Source organism: Neolamprologus multifasciatus, chromosome 12, assembly GCF_963576455.1.
Source record: "Neolamprologus multifasciatus chromosome 12, fNeoMul1.2, whole genome shotgun sequence".
NCBI lineage: Eukaryota > Metazoa > Chordata > Actinopteri > Cichliformes > Cichlidae > Neolamprologus > Neolamprologus multifasciatus.
In genome coordinates, this window is record NC_140450.1 from 29,858,888 (window position 1) to 29,885,287 (window position 26,400).

Sequence of the window (26,400 nt, forward strand, 5' to 3'; positions counted from 1 at the left end):
TTTGAATGACATACTTTTATTTTTCGTCTTGGGAACGTTGAAGAAAGGGAGATTCTACCTAATACTGAATCTAAATAACATGGGGTTGTAAAGCATTTGACTCAGTATAGACTCATACATATGAAACCCTCAGATACATAAAGCACCATAGTGCTGAGAAGCAATTCTGTTGTCAAAGTAGAAAAAGAAAGATCCCTCTGCCCTCCGTTCCCCCTCCCTTCTTTCATTGGTCTTAAGGTGTCTTCAGTTCTGTTTGTTTCCTTTTTTCCCATTTTTGGCTTCCTGCCTGTTTCTTTCTCTCTCTTTCACTTTGGAGATGCTCTTATATTCCACTATGCCTTTTCATTTTAATATCACACCATCCCACTCTGCATTTCCATGATAATGAGTGGTGAGACAAAAATATCTTCCCATATTTGACTCACATTGTGAAAACTATTCAGCGTTAAAATAAGGTTCCCTAGTGTGCTAATTCTTTCATTAATGTGTGAAAAATTATATTTTTACATAAAATGTGATACTTTTCTTTTAGCCACATACACACAATTTTTCATAAAGGGTAGATTTACATGGCTGCCAATAACAGTCAAATACATGAATGCAAACTAGCCTGTTTACTTTTGGATTTCCATGGAGATTTAATGATGGGTTAAGGCGCAAGTGCTTTTTTTTTTTTTATCACACACACTGGAGACCTACCTGAAACCAAGCAGAGTAATGAAATGTGTGACATTCAGCGATGGAAATGTGGCATGAAAATTGTGATTGGCCCTTAGAATTTAAAAAGCATTAGCTCACTTCATCAGGGTAAATTTACCATAAACTCAGGAGTTAATTCAAATGATTTCGGGGGAATTGCATATCCTGATGGCTTTGTCTTGAGCACAGCGATTCTTTATAATTAGTAATTACAGGAGTGTCAGGACAATAAACAACCAGAATCTCCAAAAGTTGATTCTGTTCATCTGGACATAGCGTTTTGTGGGAGAAACGTTTCGTCACTCATCCAAGTGACTTCTTCAGTCTCAGCTGACTGCAGGTTTTCCCAACCTTATAAACAGTACATTTGCATAATGACTGAAACCAGCCCAGTGAAGGAACAATGGGCTGTGAGGTCAGTTCCTTAATCATAATTATGCAAATTCTCATGACCATTGATCAACAAACACTGACCAAAACCCACTGATCAAAGACCACTGATCAATGGCCATAAGTACATTTCACAGAGAGTTGGGGAATGGCTGCAATCACAGCATTGTAAGATGGCGAAAGATGTACCCTTAGGCTGCCTCCTCAATTCAGAGATGGTCTTTCCCTTTTCACGTAAATGGCCTTCTTGACTCCGCGCTCAAACCAGCATTCCTCCCTGTGCAGGATGTGTATATCCTCATCATTGAAAGAGTGTCCACTGGCCTGTAGGTGTGAATAGACTGCAGAGTCCTGGCCTGACGAGGTAGCTCTTCTGTGTTGTGCCATCCACTTTGCCAGAGGTTGTTTGGTTTCCCCGATGTATAAATCCTGGCGATCCGGACAGCGTACACTATGTTACTCTGTTTGTGTCGGGGGATCCGATCCTTGGGGTGGACCAATTTTTGCTGCAGCGTGTTTTGGGTTTAAAAGCCACAGAGACCCGGTGTTTAGAAAAAATGCGTCTCGACTGTTCCGATACTCCTGACACATATGGGATAACTACAGGTTTTCGCTTGGGCAGCGGTTGTCCTTCTCTCCTGGATCAGCTTTCTTTAGGTGCCTTTCCAGCTTTGACAAAAGTCCAGCTGGGATAACCACATTTACTCAGGGCCTTCTTGATGTGCCGTTCTTCTGCCTCCCTGGCCGCTGTGTCAGTGGGGATGGTGTTCGCTCTGTGTTGTAGCGTCCTAATGACACCCAGTTTGTGCTCCAGTGGATGATGAGAGTCAAACCTTAAATACTGATCCGTATGCGTAGGTTTACGGTACACGTCAGGTTTTAGATGTGCCATTACTGATGGAAATCTCACAGTCTAAGAAGGCTAACCTGCCCCTTTTCATATCCTCCCTGGTGAATTTGATGAGTCGGTCCACCGAGTTAATGTGATCCGTGAATTGTGGTACGTACAGAGATTAGATTTTCACCCAGGTATCATCCACATATCTGCACCAACGGCTTGGTGGTGTTCCAGGGTAAGATAGCAAGGACCTCCCAGCCCATTGTTCCTTCAGTGGGCTGGTTTCAGTCATTATGCAAATGTTTATAAGATTGGGGAAACCTGCAGTCAGCTGAGACTGAAGAAGTCACTTGGATGAGTGACGAAACGTTTCTCCCACAAAACGCTACGTCGAGATGAACAGAATCAACTTTTGGAGATTTACTTACCTGGATGATTAAGCATGCATCAAGACGTAAACAACCAGAACTTTTTCTGTAAAATGTTCTTCTTTTTCTACCCAAATACTTGGTGTACGAGGGAGAGGGTTACAAGATCTGTTTGTTAAGAAAGGTTCAGTGTAGTAAATCAAAACACTTTCTGTGTCGAGGTGTAAGTCTGAAGCATTGGTGCATTCTGCCACGTTGAGCTTTCCAGTGAAATAAGCACAACAGTTTGTTTTGTGTAGTTGTTTTTGTCTTTGCAAGACAAACGCAGCAGGATGCTCTTTTCGCAGAGCAGACTGTGATTACTCTGCTTAGTTCGACTAAGGACAACATGCAATTCCCATTGCACTGACAGAGAAAAAGCCATTTGATTACGTGCAACAAACAACAGAAGCGATGCTAACTGCCAGTCTGTCATGTTCCTGCTCACAATTGTGCAGTTATTGTGTGTCCCCACTGGGCTAAATTGCACGATGCCTCTGAATTTTTTTCCCCATCTGCTCTATCAAACCATGGGCACACTTGTTTGTGCTGTCTGAGGGACAGACAGCCTTTGGTGTGTCGTGACTGAGTCTTTATTGTGTTGACCGATTGAACCTGGGAGTACATCAGTCCTGCTAATCGAGGAGACGTCAGGACAGCAACTCTGTAATGATAAAGCGATAAGATGAGGCCATCTGTTGGACTGGGTTGCTGGACCAATGCAGAAAAAGCTTGAAGTCACCTATTCAATCACACAACGATTGTGATTACTTGGCAACTTTTTGACACTGGATGTCAAGAGAAAGAAAAACGATTTCATTGAGTGCATGGAACAAAAAGGAGCAGAATGGCAGACAGAACCAGATCTCTACCTTTTCGATTCTGCAAATCAACTTATTGCTGATATATACTTATCTGATTTTTCAATCAACTGCAATAGCTTTAAGAATTTCCTCTAGGGAACTATGCATCATTAGTCTCTAAAACAGTGCTTAAACTAACCACTTGTATAAACTGAGTGCTGAAACTTATCTGCAGCAGATCATACTTTCAAAAGTTCAAAAGGAATGTTCTCCAGATGTCTCACATTGCACAAGTACAGAAACATGGCTGTTGAAATGAATTGCAGGCCAAGTGTGCATCAGTCATTGACGGTAGTTTGAAAGACATGCAGATTTGTGCAAATTTTAGGGACTGAGCCACAGAAAAAATAAGAATATTTTCTGACCTGACACACTGAACTAGAAAGTTAAGAATATTGTAAATCAAGGTCAGCTTTCTTTCAGAAAACCTACATTTCTATACAGTTATTGTATCTCAATTCCAGATTTTTCAAAGGCAAATATCTTTAAAAGAAATAATGCTAAATAATTTATTTTTTAAAAACAAACCACCTGGCCTAATCCTTATGAGGATCTATTTTAAATCATATTTCATGTTATATGTTTACGTTTACAAAGAAATTACATTTCTGTTGAAACATAATTTCAGTTGAAAGTATAAAGTCAATTGTTCCTGCTGCTTGGTAAGTATGTAGGCAGCTCATTTTTTTAGGTTCATGTCTTAGGTTCGTTTTTCATTATGTATCTGTAAACGACCACGGCAGACGCTGGTGCACGTTCATGCGTTGCTGTACATCCGCACCCAGAGCTGCAGCTCTCCCGCTGCCAGCTCAACATAACGACCACAACAACAACGCCAACCACAGGACCCAGTACAATATTTAATTCGGCGGGGCGTGATTGCGGATGCCGTGCAAGTGAGTCCGCCTCCTCTGCACGGCACCGCAGGCCACGCCCCGCCACAGTATCACTGAGCTTTCTATCAGCTAAATTGTCTCAGTCTGTCTCTGTCAATTAAATCTTTGGCATGCAAACAATAACTCATTCATGCAGAGGTGTTGGATCCCCTTGACTGCCTTTGCCCCTAGGCCTTGACACATAAAGGCCCTCAGGAAACTGGACATACATTTTAGGCCATGCTGTCATGTTTTGAACTGCATTCAAATCATTGAATCGGGGACTACAAAAAAACCTCCAGTCTTATTGAGGATTAGGTGAGTTCACTCCACCCAACCCACTGAAAACTCCTAGAGGACTTTGTGGAGTGGAAGACTGGCAGGTGCATTGGCTAAATTAAAGTGGATGAGTGTACCCGAGTCTCTTGTGGTGAAGAGACAGCTGAGCTTGAAACCAAAGCCATTCATTTGTTTTTACATTCCCTCCCTTAACTATGGAGACAAGCTCTGGATAGTGTCTGAAAGAATAAGGTTGCAGTCTTGGTAGTGCAGGCGTCTTGCTTCAAACTCAACTATGGCCTTTCTCCACAAAGAACATCAGCGTCTGTTTTGTCCTTTCTTCCTCCTCTCACCCCTAATCGGTCACAGGGGATAGCAGCCCCGCCCTGAGCCTGGTTCTGCTGAACTTTTTAAAAAGGATTTTTTTCCTTCCCACTTTCAGCAAGTGCTTGCTCAGAGGCGGTCACCTATGTGGAGAATAGCCTGTGGGTTCATTCCTGATTCAAACTTGACCATGGTTGTAGATAAAGTGCTTCAAATGCATTGAGTAAACAGCTGTATGGCTGTATTTTTTTACTGGTTGATCTATGTCCCCACCCTCACCTATGGCCATACATGCATGTAGTGGATGTTCCTCTTCCTCTGTGGGAACTTGTCTTGGAAAAGCTCCGTAGTTTAGGACAGGTTATAGTCCTCTTCCACATAACAAGTAGCAAGTTGAAGTGGTTTTCATTTGGATGCCTCATGCGCACCTCCTAGATTAAGTCTTGTGGATATGTCCTACTGGTAGGAACTGTGACAGGACAAGGGGCAGAAAGATGGATGAATGAAGTGATTATTAACTGGCATTAAAATCAGAAGGCTACAGACACCTTGGTTATTTTTCTGTCATTTCAGCACACCAAGTTTCTGCATGTAAAACGTACTATACAAAACTGCAATGTGACAAGAGATTCATTAACCTTAATTTGATTTACATCCATCTGTTTTCTTTTCTTTACTATTTAATGAGAGACATGATTGACTGCAAATACAAGTTGATTACCAAAACCTTTTTTTTCTTCAAATCTTTGCTGCATACTGAGCTGTCATATTTTTCATAGAAAACAAAACCAGCAACATTATTTTGAACAATAACTACCATTATGTCTCAGCAGTTGTGCAGTCATCTGGCATTTTAAAACTTCGCAATGTCAAAACAAACAAAAAAAACAAGAGAGAAAGAGCTGTGTGTGCAGGTTCAACTTTACAATATGTAAATGGATGTGTTTAATTCTCCCGTTGCCCCCATTGGCCACTCTGGCACTGGTGTCTCTCTATTTCATTTTGAACAGACTAAATTAATGTTTACTCAGAACACTGGAGGGCCACGCCACAAAAACATGAATGAAGTTTTGTATTTGTAATAAAATAGTAAAACAGATACTACTATCTGGGATGCTCCGAGGATGGCAGCTGAGGTATGGTTGTATGTTTTGCACAGCAGTTTAAATTTAAATATGTGTTTGGAACTACACACTCATATTGTTTTTGTACAGCATGTGCAGGATTGATGGAGATTCAACACGATATATAAAGGAAAACTGAGGCTGAAGGCGACAGAACATGACAAGAAACACAAGCAGCCAGATTCTCTCATCTGTTTGGAGCATTAAAAGATGTTGGTGTTGGTGTTTTTTTTTCAGCAATATTAGTTTAAAAAAAATATGAAGAAAACAAACAGGAAAAGGCTCTGCATATCAATTTAAATGATAATCTACATCTACATCCAATAATCTACATCCAAATAACACCTTTATTCTTTTCCTGTATTCTTTTTTCTATTTATTCTGTTTTATTTATTTTAAAATTTCAGCTGAAGAGGAGAAAACACAAACAAAATCTTTTTTTTTTTTTGCCCTCTCAGAATATATAACAAACCAAACCCTGCATGGTTTCCATAAATCAATCAATAATCATATTTACTCTTTTCAATTCAAAACTTTTGCAAAATTCAAAAGGAAGCCTAAAACTTTTCAAAGATTTTTGGTTTGTCTTTTGATATATATACACTGGTCACTCTGCGAGGCACGCCATTTACCTGCTCATTAACATAAATTTCTAAGTAGCCAACCACATGGCAGAAGCCCAATGCATTTAGACTTCCTGCTGAAATTTGAGCGTCAGAATGGGGAACAAAGCTAGTCTTAAATTTCAGAGACTTCCCACACAACCACTTTTCGGCTTTACAGAGAATAATTAAATATATATATATATATATATATATATACTGTGTATATATATATATATATATATATATATATATATATATATCCGGTGAGCTCAGTTCTCTGGTTGAAAATGTGTTTTTGATAAAAGAGGAGAATGGCTGGACTGGTTTGAAGTGAAAATGTTATGGTGTGGAGATAGGTGCCCGGTGGAACCCACACACACGTGCAGTCGGGGTGAGCTTGAATTAAAAACTACTAAACTGCATAGCAACAGGGAAATGGGGAGGAGTTTTCTTTTACGGAGAGAAAGATGCCTGATTGGAGGAGACAGAAACTGGACCAAACACTATCTATGGAAAGCCAAGTCTCACCAAATTTTTAACCAATCATATTCATGTGATATTTCTATGCTATTATTAAAACTTTATTCACTGAGGAGTGGCACCCTTTGTCTGTCAGGACAGCCGGACAGAGAGAAGTCCGCAGTGCTGTAACTGGAACCTTCAACCATTTAATAAACTTCATTATAAATAAAATTCATCTTTGAGTTTGTTCATCCTCTCTCAGAAAACAAACGCGACAAAAGAAAGACAACAGTAACTCCGATAATCACTCAATAGAGCCAAAGTATGTAGAAGAGCATCTCTGAAAAAGAAGAAGAGCTTGAAGACTGAAAAACTCCAATTTCTACCTATTTATCATATCTTGGTGGTATATGTCATTCCAAGCTCTGCAGTGTGGAAGATGTTGATTTTTTTTCAGTCCAGCAACACACGCAGTTCACAAAGTTGGACATTAAATGACTGGAAAAAACATTAGCTGGTCTGATGAGTCTCGATTTCTTCTGCGACATCTGCAAGACAGGGTCAGACCCAGGACTAGCAAAGTGGACCTAATGGTGTCCAGTGAGTGTAAGCTTTGACATCGTTTTCTTATCCATTGTGAAACTGATGAGTTTCTTGACATTTTTATGATTCTTAACTGGTGTAAATCAATGGCGACCGCAGCCAGCACCAAAATGTTTCTTTTCCTTTATTTTGCCATGTGCTGCATAAACTGTGTATACAATATCTGAAGTGTATTACTGATGAATCTTTTCCGTCTCTTTCTGTTTTTCTCCAACAGTCTGAAGAATCAGATATGTGTCCAGTGAGCGTGGGACGCCGATTAAAAAGAAAAAAAAAAAACTACTACTGGATTGATGTCAGACAAGCTGTGTTCAGCTTGCCCTGCTTTTTCTGCCTCCGCCCTGCTTTTCGCTCCTCTCAAAACTATTTCAATTTCTCTCCTCATCTCTCTATTTCCATCTCTCTCTGGCTTTTTACTCTGTCTGTTTTGGATATTTTTTTTCTAACACTAGCACTGCATCAGCTCCCTCACCTGTCAATATAAAGTGCAGTTCCTCCACATTGTTAGCCACTCCCAAACCATAAACCTTTGACTTCACACTGCAGCTGTATTCTCTGCTTTTTTTTCCCTTTTCTTGTTTTTAATTGTTTGTTTTTTCGGTCCACTGACCGTCTGAGAATATTAAAGTGGATCTGATTCGCAGCAGCCTTTCTAACATGCATGGACTGAATTTAGCTTTATTTTTCACATGTTAAGTACTGTAAATGGAATTAAGAATATAAGGGTTTGTTTGCTTTTGCTCAGTTTTAATGTAACACATGCATAGTGTCTAACATTGTTAAATCATTGCCCTAAATTATGTAAGGTAACAGTGTAATGTAGTGCATACATTCTGGACCTAAATCCCCTTGTAGCTTTTAAGGGGTTAATGGCAATAATGACACTAGTAGAAGTCTAACAATGAGTTGCATTGGTATTGTCTTCTATTGGCCATACTGAAGACTAAATTGCTCTTTTTTCTGGGGTTTTGGTTGTGCTGTAAGAAGACCACCAGAACTGGTGAGATTTGTCTGCATCTACACAGGATTACAAGTTTCAAATAGAAGCTTTCAACACTTTTAATTTGCCAGTACTGGCACCATGGTAAGAACTTTGCTTTCACCATGTTAATTTCTGTGATCTGGGAACAACTAACATCACTGTAAAGCAATCAAGTGGGGTAAGAAACTGTCAAACAATCAGACAAGTCAGAAAAAGTTAGCCAAACTTTGCTAAAGGAGAAACAAAGAAGGATTTCCCAAACTCTATCCATGTACCCCAGCATCATCCCAAGCAAAGCAGCACAGATATTTTTCTCCTCAGGTCCTCCAGGATACTTAGCTCATCTGCCCCAAGTTCTCCACCCAGTTAGCTTCGTTTCAGCATGAAAGGATTTGCGTTGCAAGCTCTTGAGGTCTTCACATGAGGTCTAGGGCTGGGAGTATTCTTCTGCAGACATACACAGAAAAGAGCGCTATTGCCAGTTAATTCCATTGGTACCAAATCATTTGCATAAACTAGACTTAGAAACAGGAACCATCTAACTAAAAGAACTGTTTGATGTCTGGAGCACCCTTGTCCTACAGCTTTGCATCATAGGAAGTGAAGGGCTGCCTCAAAGAATTTCTAGAACATTCCAAAAGACTGAAAGTCACACATACAGTCAATCTTTTCCATGTATAAGGCCATCCAGACATTATTACCGCACTGGTTGTGCCATTGTAATTCGACATCTTCAGCTAACTCTGGGCTTCAGGTTGAGCTACTCTAACTGTCTGGTTGTTTGGGTCCCATGTTTCTTGCCCCTGTCGAAATTTGTCTTTGTTTTCAAGCGGTCCCAGACGACTTCAATAATAAAAAGTCATCTGTTATCATCATTGACAGAAACAATGTCAAAATCAAACAAAAAAAATTACATTAAAATTGTTTTTAAGGTATGAAAAAAGTTCTGGGATTGGGAACGATATATATGATACACATGCATATGTTAAGGTTAAAACCTTACCTGATTTCAATTTGGCTCAGTTCAAGATCATCTTTTTCAGGTTCAGACGGCTTCCAGCGCAGCTATTTTTAGACCCTCCCTGGAAGTTCTGTTCTGACAATTTACATTTACAAACTTTCACAATGGACCACCTTCAAATTATGTTTGAAAGTGACATAAATTTCAAAGCCTAATGGTAGATGATGCTTGAAACCAGAAGCATGGTTGTTGTTACTCATTCACTGGATTTTGCACCATGACAAAGTGAGACTGTCAACACCATGTTCCTGTGGGATCTGAGGGAGAACACTGACAGAAAATTACCTGTCTTGTGCCACCATACTGTAATGATCTGTCATGTTTGGCCACACGAACACACTGCGCTGGGAGAGCCAGTGGAAATTACAAGTAAAGGTAGACAAAATGCGACTTCCACAGACTGATCTGAAAAGCTGATCTTGAATTTTTCAGGTATGGTTTAAATTGGGAAAAAAAGTTGTTGATCACACCTGTTACAAAGAACAGCTAGGTTTCTCTTGGTTATAAAAAGATGTCACCAGACATGATCTCTACCGCACGTTGAAAAGAGGGACTTTGTTTTGTTTTAAATTGCTGTCCAATGCAGCATATACAGTCTAATATATATAGTCAGTGTTTCAAAAAAATATATTTCCTTTCATTTCAGTATGGTCTTCATCTCAGGGAGGTGTAACTGGATGCTTTTGTGAAATTTAACAATGTTGTTGAGAGCTGAACATTCAAATGTACTGAATCCATTCCACCATAGAGACTCGTAGAATGTGTTGGTAGATGAGGTAGAAAGGACTGAAGTATAACTGTAATGGTTTCACAGTATTTGATATTGATGTGAAGTGTTTTAAAGGGTAATTCAGCTTTACATATATAGACAGTATATATATTATTCAAAGCTTATGTAGCATTCTTCTTTCTTACATGTCATGTCAAGAAATTAAAGATGTTGACTTAAAAGCCAGTATTGTATAAATGAGCACTATGAGGAAAACTATAGATGAATAATATATCACTGTTGTGGACCAGATTAAGTTGTAATTGCTATCTGTTTACAATGTAAGTGATTTTATCTACTATCATTTTCAGTGCTGTGTCAACTGCAGACCTGTGCTTGATTAACATGTAGCTTTGACTGTGTCGTTAAAGCGTTTAATTTCTCAGACCTCTAAGGTTATTGACAGCTGAAATCACTTAAATATGGAGTTGGAGATTTGTACTGTAGAGGAAAAGAATAAGATTATCATCTCGATTTGAAAAGTGGAAGAATCGCTGGCTGATGTCAGAGCCGCCAGCTGATGTGTGAGATGCTACCGCCAACGACATTATGAATAATTTCTAGAAATGTGTTTTTTAATATTGCAAATAAGACATGCACGTATGATTTATTATTGCAACGAGGAAAAAAAATGAATTGCATTGCTCAGCCTGAGTAATAACGTCTCTGTCCAGGCGTTGCTTTGAATCAGTCATTTCTCCTTCATCACAGGATGTCCTTTGCTCATACACCCCCTAGTCCTGTTGTGCTCTGGGTTATGTGCTTTATTGTGTCTGAGAAACGAATAAAAGACACTTGCAATGATTTCTTCTGTAAGTTGTTTTTTGTTTATTTTATTGTGTTGTTTTTTCATCTTATTTTTAATAATTTTAAAAAAGCCTATCAGAACACATTAAACTTTTAAGGTAGTGAGTCAGTAGTGTAGAACCACAGTTACCAGTGACAACTTGAAGTAATCGTATTCTGTGTGACTATGAGTCTTTCACATTGTTGAGGAGGACTTATGGCACACTTTTATTTTGGTCATTTCATTTAATTGATATTTGCGGGCATTATTTGTGCACAGCTCTCTTAAAACTAAACTATGTAAAATCACATCACTAGATGTCTGTAGAGTGCAGATTGGTGTTAAGGAATTCTGTTATTTTTACTCCTAGTTCAAGTGCATAATCCTAGCTGTGGTGGCCACTGTAGGACTTTTCTCCATAACAGCTGGATTGTTTCTACTACTTTTTGCGAATAAAACGATGGTCACATCTTTTGCTTTCGCATTTTAGCTTCTTGGATGATAAAACATATTTAGCTCAATGTTACGTGAATGCCTATGAGTTCTTTTCTTCTCTGCCTTTGATGTACTATGTGTACGGCTAGACTATAACCACATATATACAATGTGATTAGGTGGAGTGTCCATCTCTGCACCATGGTGGGTTTAACAAACGGCGCCCACGCTTATGAGTTTTTCAGTGGATTAATTCCAATGAAAATGTATAAGGTCGTTAGAAGACATGATTACAGACTAATAAATGCATGTTTCTGAATACAATATTTTATTTTCTACTAAATAAAATTACTTACTCTATTATTTTTGCAGTTTCTCTGAGCATTTCACCTGACTTTGGGGTGAATTTGATGGGATATCCCCTTCTGGCAGGATTGCTTTCTAATCCTTAACACACACCTGAACCTCAGACAAACAAACTGACAAAACATATGTTTTTTTTATCAATTATTGTATTATTATTACTTTTAAAATATTAGTAGTAGTAGTAGTAGTAATAGTATTGTTGCGTCAAACATCAATTAATCAAGTGCATTTGATTAACATAACCTGGTTGTTTCTTATCCTCGTAATTTTGACATATGGTAAAGTATATTTAGGTGTTCACAGAAATGCACAGAACCCTTTGTTCTTCACATGACTGTATCTCTTTGACTGACAAGCTATCATAATCACAATGTTTTTATCCCAATAAAGAACCAGAGTGTCATAATAAAGAGAGAATTATAGTTTTCCTTTATGATTCAAAATGCCTATAGACCCACCTCGGTTGACCAGAAATACCCTTTATGTTACTAAATACTTAAATAGGATATACTTTTAGTAAAAAATGCAACTATCGGTAGGGCACCTGATTGTAATTAGATTGTAATCTAAATTAGATCCTGCATTAAAAGTCTGTACTATATAGATCCATGGTTACATCAATAGGCAAACATTCAGACTGTTTTTTTATGATTTTTGAAAAAATATGTACACAAAGATAAAGACATTCTCATGACTGCTGAATTTAACCTCCTAGGACCTGGCGTCCACATATGTGGACATCACATTGTGGGTTATTTAGACTAAAATATTAAATTTTACTCTACATGGGCCTGATATCCACTTACGAGGACAATATACTACTGAGGATTTTGAGGACGACCGTGGCTCAGGGGGTTGGGAAGCGCATCTGTAACCGGAAGGTCGCCTGGGCTCTCTGTCCTGGGCGTTGTGTCCTTGGGCAAGACACTTTACCCTACCACCTACTGGTGTTGGCCAGAGGGGCCGATGGCGCGATATGGCAGCCTCGCTTCTGTCAGTCTGCCCCAGGGCAGCTGTGGCTACAACTGTAGCTTGCCTCCACCAGTGTGTGAATGTGAGAGTGAATGAATAGTGGCATTGTAAACCACTTTGGGTGCCTTGAAAAGCGCTATATAAAATCCAATCCATTAAAATCCAATCCATTATATGTTGCTCTTATTTTTCTTAAAAAAAAAAAAAGGTAAAAAAAATCTGGTAATTTGTTTGTCTTTGTTTTTACAATATGCACAAATATCAAAGAGAAATGGAAAATGCATGGCGTGAAAGAGTTCGGGTCTTAGGAGGTTAAAGCAACTTCCTGATGATACACTGACGACATGCTGGAGCAGAGATAGCGTGTCTGTCTGCAGTAGGTGGTATGTACAGCAGCCTTTTTGATAAGGTGTCTAGGCAGATATTACTAGCTAACAAGACTACTACTTATCTAAATGAATGCAGAAACAGATCTAACTTTAAATTAAAAATGTTATGTCTAAAAATATTGAGTGAAACCTCCCTAAATGTTAGTTAGGTTTGCCAAAAAGTTGAGTTTTAAAGGGATTTTCTTTCCTTCACAGATGGTATATTTGCTACATATGCGCAAATGTTGTCTGGTACTTATAACAGCAGATGGGCAGAACAACTGCCATCTGTGGTGTTATGGGATTTCCACTCACGATTGTTTAAGTGGCAAATATATTCGTTATACAGCGGGTAAAGTAAGTACTGAACACATCACCAATTTTCTAAGTAAATATATTTCTAAAGGTGCCACTGACACAAAATTATCACCAGACGTTGGTAACACCCCATCCAATCTACACATGCAAAGAAATCAAACCATAGACGTCCATAAATTTAGTTATGTGTAATAATGAGAAATAACACAGTGAAAAAATATTGAACACATGAAGAAAGGGAGTTGCAAAAAGGCATGGAAAGTCATGACATCATCTGAAATATATAAGTAATTAGATATTAGCTATATACCAATATTACTAATAATATTAGATTGCTTTCTAATATAAGTAATTAGAAAGCAATCCTCCCACTTAGTTTATCAGCTGGTTCAATCCCAACTGATGGCCAATAAAAATAATGTCATATTACCAAGGTGTCACACAAGAAACATCTCATGATGGGTAAAACCAGTGAGCTCTCTCAAGATCCAAAAATAAAGAAGAAAATAAAGAAAATAAAACACACAAAAAACCATGATGAACATTTTTCTTCATGCTGCAAAGAAACAACTGCTGAGAGAAGATCTGGGATCCGGAAATAATAAATGGACATTACTGTTGTTGACAATTTATAGAGATTTAAGGCAATATTTAACCACTGTGGCTAGCATACTGTAGCATTCAAATGGGTGTGAGTATGGGTGTTAGCATTAAACCATCATGAATCCATGCACCATTGGTGCAAATGAAAGTATCAATGGTTCAGCACAGTCTCAAGAGTGTGGAGGAGATACCAGCAAATGGACAAATACACAAGTACAGCCGAACAGGATTGTACAAGGACATCATCCAATTAGCAGGACCAGTTTATGCTCCTTTGTACAAGGAGGAACTGTGGAAGCACTGCCAAGTCCTACAATATAACCTTTAGTGAGCTACTCATGTGCATGTTTCTAATCAAATTGTCAGAAACTCCATGAGGGTGGCATGAGGCTCTGCAATCCATTAGGCCCTGGACTTGTGCTTACAGCCAAGCACTAAGCAGATCAACTGTCATTCACCAAAGATATGCCTCCCCAGACCATCAGAAACCCACTGCTACCATTGGAAGGAAGGAAATCCAAAAAAGTTAATCCAATCACAATCACAAATGAAAGGCTTTGATTAATTTCATATGCGTGATTCATATCCAGTACATACGGATAAAGAAGATTATCAGAAAGGACGGTTCTCTTTGAATCGTCTACATGTATCCTTCATTCTCTACTTTGGAGCTCCTTACATCACATTTTTTTCCTACTGAAATTTTTCGGCAGTGTGGGTTGGTGTGTACTGACCCATGATGATAGATTATTCTAATTAAGCTATGCAGACAACAGCGGCCCATCAAGAAGCAAGACTCATTAATTCACTGCTTTAAAATTTGAATCATAGAATGTAAATGGGAAAAGGTCCCAAATTAGTTTCTGCATGAGGAGGCGTGCCGGGAAGGAAGCCACAGTGTTACCAAAGCATCGTTGCTGACCTCTAACAGTCATTTAAATTATCTTACCACATACATTCATCAATTTGTCAGTATCACTTTTTTATGCCAAGCCATCAATCATTATGCAAAAACATCATAAGACTGCAGGAGTTAGTTGATGACAATCCTTTTTTTCAACAGTTTTACTAAAGCTTTGTGAGATTATTTAAATAGCTGAAGCAAGCATTGTCATTTGGATGCTCTTTAACTAGATTCCACACCCTAGCACTATGATACCCAAAGTCATAGCTTATGTGTAGGTATTCTTTTGATCGCTTGAATTGTGATTTTCACTCCTGTACCTGAACATGATGAGAGCAATAAAAAAAAGAGTTGGCGCCCACAGGCTGGAAAACATGGAGGATTGTGCAGTTCTCGCCTTGTTTTTAAAGGAAAAGGAGGATTTTTGAGGACTGTGGATGAGTATGGGATCTGTATTCCTTTTCCCAGAGCTCACCCTCACATGTGTGCCAATTTAAGCTAGGAGACAGAATAAACAGAAGAGAAAGAACTGAGAAAAGAAGCCATATACATCTGGGACAGAACCAAACCAATCCAGTGCAAATCCCTAATGCTATCTGTAGCGATGCATACAAAATATGTGAAATTACTCTTTTCCTGTAGTGAAGGAATTAGCAAGTGAATTAAGGAGCTTTGCTGAAGAACTACGTGCCAATGACAAAGTGAGTTTAAATTCCAGGAGAAAATAACCAGATTCTTTATATTCCATATACATAGCATCTTCAGTAACTCCAAAGGCATGCATAATGTGTTTAAACACTATTTATGTAATATAGATTGTTTCATAAGGAAGATTTATAGTAGAGTAGCAGAGTGACCCAAAAATAAGGTGAGCATTTATTGTGGCTCATGAAAAAATTCCCAGTGGAATATTGAAGTTTAACCAAACTGGAATACAATCATACAAGGAAAAATCACAGAGGAGAGCATTCAAGACAGAGGACATACACTGGTCTACACAACTTCCAGTTGTTGCTGAAAATTGTCTGCTAGGCCTCACTTCCACTTATTACAGTCATTTAACTGCACCTCACAACTTTTTAGTGCTGTTAGAATTACCTCACAAACAGTATGTCTTCCTATGCAGGTAATTGTACTAACAGCCTCTCCAACAAGTATGGACTCCAGTTTTTGGTGAGTGAAATTCTACTATTTTATCATTCTGTTAGCTAACATACTCCATAACCCTGAATTGGATAAGGAGAAGAAAATGGATGCACGGGTTAGCTAACACAAGTTAGCAAGAATTCTGCTAACCTGTAATGCTAACCTTAGCTATTAGCTAGTGACCAAATCTCTGCCTTTAAAGCTTCAAAATATGGAGGGTTATGCTACAGCCTTATCTGCAGTTTGTTGTCGTTTTCCCATTTCTATTCTCAGTCCACACATTTACACTACTAAAACTCATTGACAACAGAATAGCTCAATATGATGAGTCGCAAGCCACCTTTTTTTTTTTTTAGATCAACTGTCTTTGCTAAAATGAAAGCAGTCCAAAAATAGCTTTTAAACCTTTCCCCAGGAATTTTGTCTTTCTATTATAAGTTAGCACCTTTACTGAAAACATGTACGTTCCTTACTTTCCTGTAAGTGTATGTGTATCATGATTTCTGACTGACCCCTACCATAACCATCTATTGTAAAGAATATTTAGCACTTATTGCATCAAACCACTTTCCTCTTTGGAGGAAATTAAATTCCCTCTCTGCATACAAAGTGGATGGAAGTTATCAAAGAAAGTAATGAACATGAATCAATTTTTAATGGTACATTAATAAATTATTTTTTGCCTCATAATTTCCTGAGGCAGGAACACGGGCTCTTTAACTTTCCCTGAAGTCTTCTGCAAATCTGCTCTCGTTACTGAAGTAAATTTTACACGTGATATACAGGGATGAGGAAGAAGGGCAGATGGCACATACAGACAAATATTACAAGACTATAAATTCTTACATGAGTTCAGAAATGTGCACGAACCTATCCGGTCTTTAAGTGATGACATGATAAATCCTGCTTCTGGGTCCAAACTACCCTGTGTTTAATAAGGCTTTTGTGTTTTTAACATGTTTTAATGCTTTGTATCTTGTTCTATTTAATCTCATCCTCCAGCTTCACTGTGTTTATTATGCTGACATAGCTGTGTTGCTAGCGATCACGTAGCACATCATTATATACCAGGTAGCCAAACTTCAGTAACCCTACAAACATCACTGTTGTTTAGTTTTCTGTCTTCATTTATGTCAGACGTGATAGCAGAGCTGTACATCTTAACTGGTTTCCGAAAATCCCTCAGTCAGGACATGCTATGTTGTATTTAGATGGAAGCTAGTGAGCTAACGCCGTGCTAACTTCTAACTCTGTTAAATGTCATAAATTCCGTTTTCATGGATGCCTGGATGTTAAACTTAATTGTTACACCTGGTAGAACAGCCACACTGATCATTTTATTACAGATTAAATAATTTAGACAGTTTTTCAACTCTCAGTGATGCCACAGTGATCACTTGACTTATGGACCTGCAGCAGAGTTTGGGCCCAGACACGACTAATGACCTCAGACTTAAAGACCGGACAAACACATGGATACAGAAAAAAAAGCCTTAGTCAGGAAAAGTAAATCACTTCCTTAGCTTATCAGACACGAGATGAAAGCATGCAGTGTAAAATATCATGATAGTTTCCTCTGGTAAATAACCAGCTCCTTGCAAGCAGCAAAGCCTGCACCTTTACAGGTTAAGTAATTTGAGCTTGGGTTTCTTTTATAGTAAACTGCTGTGGCTGTAAGTCTGCATAAGAGATCAACGGAGAGTCTGTGGAAACAGTTTTGATTTATTTGACAGCAATGTTATTAACCTGTGGTTAGCCAGAATGGCTACTATTGTCTTTTACCCGGGTCTCATTTCTCTACATTCTCTACAGTTACAAAACAAAAAAAAAAATGTGTGTGTAAAGTTTATACAGTCTATAGAATTACAATGGCAGATATGGCTATAGTAAATATACCAAGTTCATATTTACATCAGAGAGTGACTTGGTAGTGACTCCAGGAGGCTCTACTTAAGCATAACATTTCTTGTGCCAAGTTCCTGCCTTGCATTTCATTTTTTACATGTGTAGAAAGCTACTTCATATCCTTTGCCAGTTGTTGAATCAACAATTAAGCTAATATAAATGTTGGGAAAAACCCGGAGTACTTACTGAAAAGCTGCAGATGATCCACACAGGCACACACAAAAGGCTTCAGCCAAAAAGGACATTCAAGCCAAGAACCTTCTTGCTGTGATGCAGCAGTGCTGACCATTGCACCACCAAAATGCATTACTTAATTTCTTAACTTTCTTCTTTTATCCATCAGTGAAAATTTAACTGAAGCATTCCTGAGGGTTGCTTTACCTCGTCCAGAAAAAAATCACCCTCCACTGCAATAGTTGCCACAGTAAATGGAAGTGTGCTTTTTATCCATGTGAAACAAAGAGCTTGTACTGCAGTTATTTATATATCTGTAACTTAGCTGCACTCATGTTCATTAAACTCAAAATTCTCTTTTGTAACTTTTTTTTTCATCAAATGTAGACCTTTGACTCGTTGATGGCCTGGCTTCTCCACTCTGACTGTGTTAATGTTAGAAATACCTCTGTTCCTCAGGTGCATTTAGCTGTTTTTAAACACAAACTTCAGATTTTGAACCTTTCTTTTCCATGGCTGTTCTTTCTCATCATCCTTTCTCATAGCACACAGCAGGAAATAGTCTGCTTCAAAATGATTCACACAGTATTGGGATTATTTTGTGTGGTTTAGATGGAAAGCTATTTAGAGAGCAAGGTGGCAGCACACATGGCAGCAGTTTATGCATCAGACTATTAGCAACTTTTTTGTTGTGTGTGTGTATTTATGTTGTCATATACACAAACTTTCACCAAGACGCTGGTCAGCGAAATATATCGACTTTTGCTGGGTAAAGTCTGAGGGGGAAAATGCTTACTTATTGGTGTGTTGTGTTTGGACCAAACCCCAGAATGTCAGGTTTCACATCAGCCAGAACAATCCAGCTAAGGATGTTGGGAGTTATAGGTATTTAACAGAATAACATTTAACAAATAAATCGATACAATTTAATTGGCAATGGATCCAGATAGCTATAACTCTTAAATGTCATCATCATGTTGATGCTGAGGAAAGGGGATTTCCAGTGTCTTTGTGAAAGAGCTTCTGGAAGACTGTTAAAAGTGAGACTAACAGAGAAGTCAGGTGTCAACAGCCAAAAATGAAAAGATGACTTGATATGTTGACACTAATCGAATCAGTTCTGTCTGTTAACAATCAGATCATTAAAAAAAACTTACCAGGTATTTTTAATTACGCCCTTCCATAAGCTGCCCAAAAACACATCGTCTCCTGGAAACAGCATCACCACCATAAATCTGTCAGCTTTTCAAATGTGTTCCTTTATTCAAACAAGTTTTCCTGGATTTGCATATCAAATGTTTGCAATTATCAGAAGCAGAAATTGGTGCTGGTCACCAACTGGCACTCTGTAATTCAGCCACAATCGCTGCTCATTCATAACTGATGGGCCTGTAGGGCAGCAAGATGGCCTCCCTCCAAATTGCTAACAATCTCAAAGCCCAGGAGAGCTTGAAAACATTTTCACTGTAAGACAGCATGCATTCCCTCAAGATTATTCTAATAGCAGAGAGACGACAACAGAAGGAATCTGACCTTTAGCTGCACATGATTTTTTGTGCGTTGTCTCATTATGTGTGCTGCTCCCCAGAGATTCAACAAGTGTTTAGTTAGATCACTGCCATTTTCCACATAACTGTGTGTGGAATGGTTTGTTAAATGTTCCAGTGAGTTAACACTGCTTCTTGTTAAATGTAATCTTTTGCAACAGGGGCATATTTACCATGTGCAATGTTGTTGTGTTGGGCTGTATGTTGCATGTAGAGCGGCACACGTTTATCAGCAGCACCTGCAGGGCATAGAGTAATGTATGCAAATCCAAGCCACGTACTTTTAATTAACGTCTGACTCTTTCCCCCCCTCTAGCATTTAACTCAAATGCTGTGTGTTTATGTGTGTGCATGTGTGCACATTAGGTCCACTTTGTTGTGTTTTCAAGTTGCTCATCTGCATGTTAAGCACACATCAGGGAAACTCCCAGAAAAGACTCCTGACTTAATCAAATCTTCATGAATCACTTCACTCAGAAGTCTGTTCTTGAAAAATTTCACTAAATATGATATATTATTATTATTAGTATCATGCAGTTATCAAATAAACATGTAAGCCTATTTGCACATTTCATTCAGCTAATGTTCTTATTTTATATTAAGAAAACCTTTCCCATTCTTCATATCCTAAATGAGCTTTCTTTGCAATTAGGGTATTATTAAGCATTTGTATCAATAACTGGTAACAATACAAATCTGCACATACAGCGAATAAATTCCATCTTCTCCTGTTGAACTTGATCTGAAACACACTCAGATACTTTAGGACTTAAAATACTTGTGAGCATCAGTGAATTATGCTTCTACCAATAATAAGCAAGGAAGTTTTCTTATTAATAAGCAAACTTCAGTGTATAACATCTGTATAACCAGTGTTGGGGAGTAACGGAATACATGTACCACCGTTACGTATTTAAAATACAAAATATGAGTAACTGTATTCCGTTACCGTTTAAAAAGGTGGTATTTAGAATACAGTTACTTTGTTGAAATAAATGGATTACACGGCGGTACTTCCCTGTTTCATATTGTGGCGGGTCAGGCCTGTTTGGGTTTTGTTTGACAGCTACGTTCTGTTGTTCCAGGCGGCAGCATTACGGTTGCCATGGTTACAGGGTTACGCTCTCTCTCTGCGCGTTTCCTGGGTGAGAGAGGCCTTTTTGTTGTTGTTGTGCTAAGCTAATAGGCAGAATGCTACAGGTATAGCTCTAAAGAATGTAGCATCATAGGCAGTGTAGTCCGTGCTGCAAGGAGAATGGACTGCCATACATGTTATGTGTCTGTGAGCGAGGGAGAAAAAGGAAAAAGTACGAGCTGTCATCGAGCAAAAACGGGAGCTGGAAGCATGTAAATATAATAATAACCACTGCAGCCAAGAAGAGTGCCTGACGAGCCCAGTTGTAAGTAAGCTATTAAGACTCGACTGTACACCGTGTTCCTGTTTTCCTCCAAAAACAGTAAGTTCCTTTGGAGCGGCCTTTCAACGCCTCTCTCTGTCTCTCACTAGCAAAGTTGACCCAGACAACAAAGTAAAGCTATTTTTTGGCTACGAGCCCGACACAGAACCCACCGTATTAGCCAGAGGTCCCTTTACTACGGTTCGGAGCCGCGGACCTTCAGTAACAGTAATAAATCACAGCAATAGTACATTCATGTAGTTGTAAACAGCATGATAATATATGAAGTAATCCAAAGTATTCAGAATACGTTACTCTCATTGAGTAACGTAACGGAATACGTTACAGAATACATTTTGGGGCATGTATTCTGTATTCTGTAATGGAATACATTTTAAAAGTAACCTTCCCAACACTGTGTATAACATCTATGTATAAGCATATTTAAAACCATCAGCTGTTGCAGTGCGATACAGCTAAACTGAGTAAAATACATAAAACAATAAAGTGAATTTTAGAAAGAACACAAAATGCAAAAAAACAACTAAAGCAGCAGATATGAAAAGTAATAAAGAATAAATATGGGTTTTGAAAGTTACTTTTTGGGGAGATTTCTGACAGAAGTAGGTAGTTTAGTCCAAAATTTATTAGCAGCTTAATTAACAAAGGCTTAATCTCCTCTGTGTTTTAAGGTGGATTTCAAGAGTACTCTGATTACCACTTGCAACCACAGGGACAGACTACCACAAATAACCAGTGGATAACTCCATCTTTTCTATACAGTCTGTTGCTTTAAGGCTGTGGTTCTCAAACTTCTTTTGGCCTGCCCCACAGTTTTAATCATTCATTCACTCAGTAATGAAAAAGTATTTAAGTGTAATATTTGTGAACTAAAGGGCATGATGGCAACAATAGCAAACCTGCATAGATATTTGAGACTCATTTAGTTTTTTTTTACCACCGAGCTTTGAGTATTAAAAAGAACCTATAATTAAGCGATGAAATGGAACATGCTGCACAGTTTCATAACCTGCTTTTCTTCTCGCTTCTGAATGTTGAATGTTATTTAACAACACTATAATTACAGCAGTGCTAATGCTAATCTGTACTGATGACTTAGCAAAATCAGGATGGTGTGTTCACCAAACATTTAACGAAACATTTAACCACGGATCTTCTCAGTAACCGAGTAGAAAACAGTGCTTACACCCTACTGCACAGCTTTGTCTAGTTAAATATTACACGGAGCTTGTAATCACTGTTCTCCTATCAGTATTGACTGCTGCCTGTGCTGATGACACCATTATGTGCTCTGGGCCAGAGGCTGCAGCTTATTGATTTTCAGGCTGGGTGGGCAGTACTGCTGGAATCCTCTAATGACAGTTATGGGATTGTCCCAGTGGAGGCTCAAATATGTGTGTATGTGTATAATTCAGTGTTTACTGCTTTTTCCAGACCTACTGGCTCACATTTCATCTGCATGTCTTCATCTTATTAGGCACTTTCATCTTTTTAGGCTCTCTATTAGCGGGTAACTGTGTGTTGTCAGGATATCACGTTGTGTTGGAACTTGTCAGTGAGATCCTGATGAAATAAGTAACATGAAAGGAATGTGTTGCCATTTAAGGATTAGCTTTTATTGGAAAAATATTTCAAAGAAAACAAAAAAATGGTAATGTAACCACAGTTTGATGCAATTGGTACTTAATGTCATGTTGTGCTACTCTCTGCTTGGCAATTGGTTTGACATTAAGCATGAAGACTTTCTGGTATTGCAATTAAGAATCATTTGAAGGGCAGATTATCTCTAAGTAGACTTGAATGCAGTCTCCATTCGAGATGGGTTGGCTGAAGACTGTCCATCTCTTGACACCCACCATGGGGTAAATGGAACTGTCACTACTAAATCCCAAGGAATAAATGATAGGCCAAAGTGTGTGTGTGTGTGTGTGTGTAACAGACAGAATATGTGTGTTTCATATTCAGAGAGGGTAAAAGAGAAAGGGAGCAGTCACAGAAGTTGATAGAAAAGTTATAAAGCATATTCAATAGAAAAAAATGAAGCATACCCCTTTAAGAATATTGCCCATCTTTAATGTAACTGGGAACATGCTGGCGATAGAAGATGAATTCCTCCATTTAGTTGTCTCCGGTTCGGGGATGGTTTCTGCAAACCTCAAGAATTCTCATTAAAAATTCATGGCACTGTCACCAGTGACATGGCAAAATAAAAAAAATACAAAATAAATAAAATGTAAAAGAAGGAGAAGGACCACACTACACGACACCATCTCTGCCACCCACGGTTTATCCTTCATACCTCGAGATCAGATAAGAATCAAAGTATCTGCATCCCCCAAATGCATAAATTAATTTTTTTTTCATTTTTATGTAATTGGGTCACAATTGTGCTTCCTTCAAAAGAGGCTTTGTAGTAGCCTCTACAAAGCCTCTATTAACTGCCTTTAATAGAAATGGCATTTGTATTAAAGGCAGTTTCCGTTTGAAGAGTTGTAATCATAAAAGGAGAAAAATGTCTCTATATGAAGTCTGCAGGCTGTACTAAAAGCTATTTTATAAACCCAGATCCACAAATTTAGGGATAAAGACTTACTAGTAGCAGTGACCTTGGTGGTACTGGCATCTTAGAATGAAAGGTTCTCTGTTTTCTCTCTCAAATAGAGAAAAAAAAAGTATATAATTGCTACATGTGGACAACATCCGATGTAGAAGGTACAATCTGAAACAAGCAGGAGTCTGCAAGGTGGTGTCAGGAGATAATGAAATTAGCCAGCAATGATTGGTAGTCTGTAGGATGCCTTTCAAAACCAAGGGAAACTGCCACAAAGATATTTGGTGTGTTCTGGACAGAGGACAAAGAGACTTGGTGGGGCAACGAGGAAGTACAAGAATGTATTTAACAGAAGATGCAATCAAAGAAAAGGTGGGATAGTTGGGGAGATGAAGAAAGTATTGGGGAGCTATGCATTTAACAAAGAGAAATGTGACAAAGAAAAAAGACGAGGCTTATTTTGAGTTGCATTGTGAGGTTGGATACTAAGGAAGGAGAAAAAGAATTGTATCTTTTGGGTAGGCAGAGTGATCGAGCTAGAAAGGATGTGCAGCAGGTGACGGTGGCTAAGGATAAAGATGCAAGTATACTAACAAGTGAAGACAGTGTTGAGAAGGTGGAAGGAGTGCTTTCAGGGGCTGACAAATGAAGAAAAGAGAAATACAACGAGAGATGTAGGATAATTAGTTAATCAGGAAGTGCAAAGGGCTTGTAAGGAGGAAGTAAGGGGAAGAGAATGAAGAGTAGAAAGCATCCAACCATCCAAAGGAATGGACAGTGCACAAGAGAGGTGAAGAAGAGAGTGCAGGCAGCGTGGAGTGGGTGGAGATGAGTGTTAGGGGTGATTTGTGAAAAAATGTTGCAAGATGACAGTGAAACCTGCTATGATGTATGGTTTGTAGACATTGACAGTGAAAAAAAAAAAGACAGGAGATGGAGGTGGCAGAGTTGAAGGTGTTAAGGTTTTCACTGAGAGACACCATGGACGGGATTAGAAATGAGTGAATCAGAAGGACAGCTCTTGTTGAGGCGTTTGAAGACAGAGAAGGAGCAGCAAAACTGAGATCCTTTGGAAATTTGCATAGGAGAGAAGATTCATGGATATAATGAAGGAGGACATGCAGAAGATTGATGTGACAGAAGAGGATACTAAGGATCGGGTGGGATGGATCATTTGCTGTGGTGACCCCTACAGGGAGCAGTCGGAAGAAAAACACTATATGAAGTCACTGGATAAACAACACAGTTCACATGTAAATGGAAAGATTAATTTGGAATTCTTTGGCATTTGATGATTCCTTTAGTTTAATGATCAGGACAGGAGAAAGAGTGAAGGAGGAGAGCGTAATAGACACCAAAGCATCAGAGTTTAGCCAGTACCAAAAAAGGACTGCACCACACATTACTATATAACTGAAATCTGTCCAAGAGAAATGTTTTTCAGATCTCCTGTGTGGCTATACAGATGAGAGGAGTGGATGAATGCCAGCGAGGGGACATTTCAGAAAGCAAATACATCTGTGTGTGCTTTTGATATATTGGAAGGAAAATGTCAAATTTATGGTAGCAAGAATTCTATATGTGCATGGAAACATGGTCTTCTGACATGCTAGATTCAGCTTGTCATATGCTAATCCTCCTTCCTGCTCTTTTTCAAGTGTTTGAGAAAAGATTGAGCAGTGGAAGCAAAAATGGAGACAGATGATCAATCTGCAACATATTCCCTGGAGTTTGGATTTTTCTAGGCAAATGAAATGTCAGTTGCATTAGTGTGAATTTTGATTGGTTTGCCTGGTATGGTAGGGCACAGCGCTGGCTTCAAAAATATGCTGCAGACGATGAGATGCTCTCTCTGTTTGAGAATTTGCCTGTTTTCACATGTTATTCTATTTTTTGATCATTTAATCCCAGACTAACTTAGGGAAACGTGCTATGAGAACTCAGAGGGAAGAAGAGGTCCGTCTAATTTGATTGATGACTTTGCGTTTGGGACTCTAAGGTCAAAGAAATAATAACCAGCCTGCTGCACAGCTGTAACATTAAATTGGTTTTGACTGCTAGGATTAAATGGCACAGAAATTTGTTCCAGTCAAATGTCACTCTTTCATCTTCCACTCATGAGCATTCAATTACAGAGAATTAATTAAAGTTTATATAATATTTATTCCTAAATCTTCAACTTGGGCTTATTTTGAAAAAAATAAGCCATGTAATGTGAGTCTCCAGCTGCCATTCAACACCGAACAAGGAGCTGCCAAGAAAAAGCCAACACTTTATGGACCATGTGATAATTAGCAGAGATTTGAGACAAATTCATTTGTAAAGACCACCGGAGGGTTTCCGTTTCTCTTAAGCTTATAATGGTTCAATTAGTCTAATGGTTAGTGAAAATACTGCTCTACACAAACAATGCCCCAAGTGTAAAGAGTGCTGCACATTGGGAAGGCTGCAATCCTAAAACAAACCACTTAAAAAAAAAAAAAAAAAAAAAGCACTTTTAGAGGCACAAGGAATTACTGCTTTTGGACAGTCTGAGACTTCCTTCTTTTGTCACATCTATAAAAAGACAAAATAGTGCAAAACAAACTTGTATAAACATGAAGCTTATGCCCAGATTGCTCTACATCTAGAATGGAGGGACAAACTCTGTATTTAAGGGAAAACT

General features: G+C 38.5%; 1 protein-coding gene across 1 annotated transcript in view; it reads left to right on the top strand.

Moving 5' to 3' along the window:
- Nucleotides 1–18,427, top strand: part of zmat4a (zinc finger, matrin-type 4a) — a 187,297-nt gene extending 168,870 nt beyond the window's left edge. Inside the window, exon 7 of the mRNA XM_085181642.1 lies at nt 7,687–18,427. Within this exon, the coding sequence (XP_085037768.1) occupies nt 7,687–7,714 (28 nt within the window). The 3' untranslated portion in view covers nt 7,715–18,427. The remainder of the gene's footprint in view (nt 1–7,686) is intronic.
- Nucleotides 18,428–26,400: the final 7,973 nt, after the last annotated feature.